Genomic DNA, 1,792 nt, shown 5'->3' on the forward strand with positions numbered 1-1,792 from the left:
AAGACTTTCCTTCCTTCTTGCAAGAAAGTCCATTTTCTGTGATGCACCTACAGCGCTGACCTACAACCCATCTTTTGCACTCCTCGTGTGAAATCACCCAGTTTCCCCTTTTTTGTTATTTCTCGGCTTGCTCAACCCCCAGCTTCAGCATCCGTAAAGAAAGATGCGCGTTGCCCTCAGTAAGGAGTGTGCCATAGCTAGGTGTCCTACCTGAGAAAGTGAAGTGTAAAAGGGTTTTCCCACTGCACCTCCCAGCTACGTTACCTATTCATGAAACTATCCATTTGAAAGACAGCAGAAGGCTACACAGAAGGAATTAAAGCTGCCAGAAGGCTACACTGCAGAAATGAAAGCCTACCTTTTACAGGCAAGTGTGATCTTCTCCATAAGGCTAGTGCTCAACTCTGGGGAAGCTGGCTTCTGATGCATCGGGCATCAAGGTCCCTGACAACTGACAATTGGGGAAGAAAAAAAAAGAGAGGGTCAATTTCCAAACGTTGTATGAACAGAGAGAACAATCAGAAACTGCCTTCTAGGGACATAGGCAACGTGTAACTTAAAACAAATCTGTTCTTTGACCAAATCAGACTTCAAAAATGCTTCCTCCCCCAGTACAGTCTGCCAAACCTCAACTGGAAGCAAGGTAGCCAAAGCGACTGCCTATGGAATTATTTACCTGTCAAACATTATCTCAATGTTACTGAGGTACCAATCTCAAAGAAAGCTGCAAGTCTTTCCCTTCTCTCTCTATGTCTGGCTCCTACGCTTTCTCCCTCCCTACTGCACTTGGCCCTTCAACATCTCACATGGACAGCACAAGTCTCCTGAAAACACGTGTCCCTCCTGCTCTCTCTTCAACTTTGGTAAATCAGGCTTACTTCAGCCTTGATCCAGCCAGCTGAAATAGCAACAATTCCTGTTGTCTGCCTTAGCAGTGAGAATTTAGTATGTAGCTAACCTCAGAGAGACAAATAGAGTGCCATGTTTCATCTGTGACCCTCCTCTTTTCCCTCAGACCTCAGGCACTTCTACTTAGACAGTTATGAAACCAAGGCGAGTTGTGCTGCTGTGAAGAGTCACACTGTTCAGAAGGTCCCGAAGCAAAACAAACTCAGAGCAGCACAAACTGTTTTATTGCTTTGTTACCCGCTGTGAGGCCAGACTTGGGTTATGGAGGTCGATAGCAGCAAGGGAGGGGACTCGGGACTCCGAAACGCTTTTATTTTCCTTTTTCAGTAATCTGGGATGCCACGCTGCAAAACACAACCAACACGTACCACGTTAAGGAAGCAAGAGCTGACTGCTTCAACACACGCTGCTTCCTGCCACTTATTTACTACCTAGGTTTTATTTGGAGGACATCAAAGTTTATACCTTCCACTCCTCTCAGCTCAGGGAGATGATTTAGTTCTGGCAAACGCACATCTGTCTTGGAGAATTCCCATTTTTTCCTATTTGCCCGAAGGATGTTTTTTTCATTAGTAACCTGTAATCAAGGGCATAAATACCAGCTCATGAAAGTATAGAAAAAAACAAAGCTATTTTCAAGCTTAAAAATGCATCAACACAGCAATGTTCTGCTGTAGCTGGGACTGGCTAAAGAGCAGCAGAAGAGACTCTGCTACGTGTGAAAGAATCCATTCTGCTCAAGGGGCTTTTAGACATTATGAACAACACAACGGCCACAGCAAAAAAACCCCAATGGTCTAAGCGAGACTGCTTTCAGAGAGACAACATGCAGCACCTGGAGAATGGCTTGGACTAGTTATCTGTACAAAGGACAACATTCCTG

General features: G+C 44.9%; 1 protein-coding gene across 1 annotated transcript in view; it reads right to left on the minus strand.

The window, feature by feature from the left end:
- Positions 1 to 391: 391 nt before the first annotated feature.
- Positions 392 to 1,792, minus strand: part of CDKL2 (cyclin dependent kinase like 2) — a gene marked incomplete at its 5' end in the record, with an annotated part of 7,129 nt that continues 5,728 nt past the window's right edge. Inside the window, 3 exons of the mRNA XM_010164712.1 lie at positions 392 to 451; positions 1,147 to 1,253; positions 1,375 to 1,486. Coding sequence (XP_010163014.1) covers positions 392 to 451; positions 1,147 to 1,253; positions 1,375 to 1,486 — 279 coding nt within the window. The remainder of the gene's footprint in view (positions 452 to 1,146; positions 1,254 to 1,374; positions 1,487 to 1,792) is intronic.

The sequence above is a fragment of the Antrostomus carolinensis genome, unplaced genomic scaffold (genome assembly GCF_000700745.2).
Source record: "Antrostomus carolinensis isolate BGI_N321 unplaced genomic scaffold, ASM70074v2 scaffold39843, whole genome shotgun sequence".
In the NCBI taxonomy this organism is placed as follows: domain Eukaryota; kingdom Metazoa; phylum Chordata; class Aves; order Caprimulgiformes; family Caprimulgidae; genus Antrostomus; species Antrostomus carolinensis.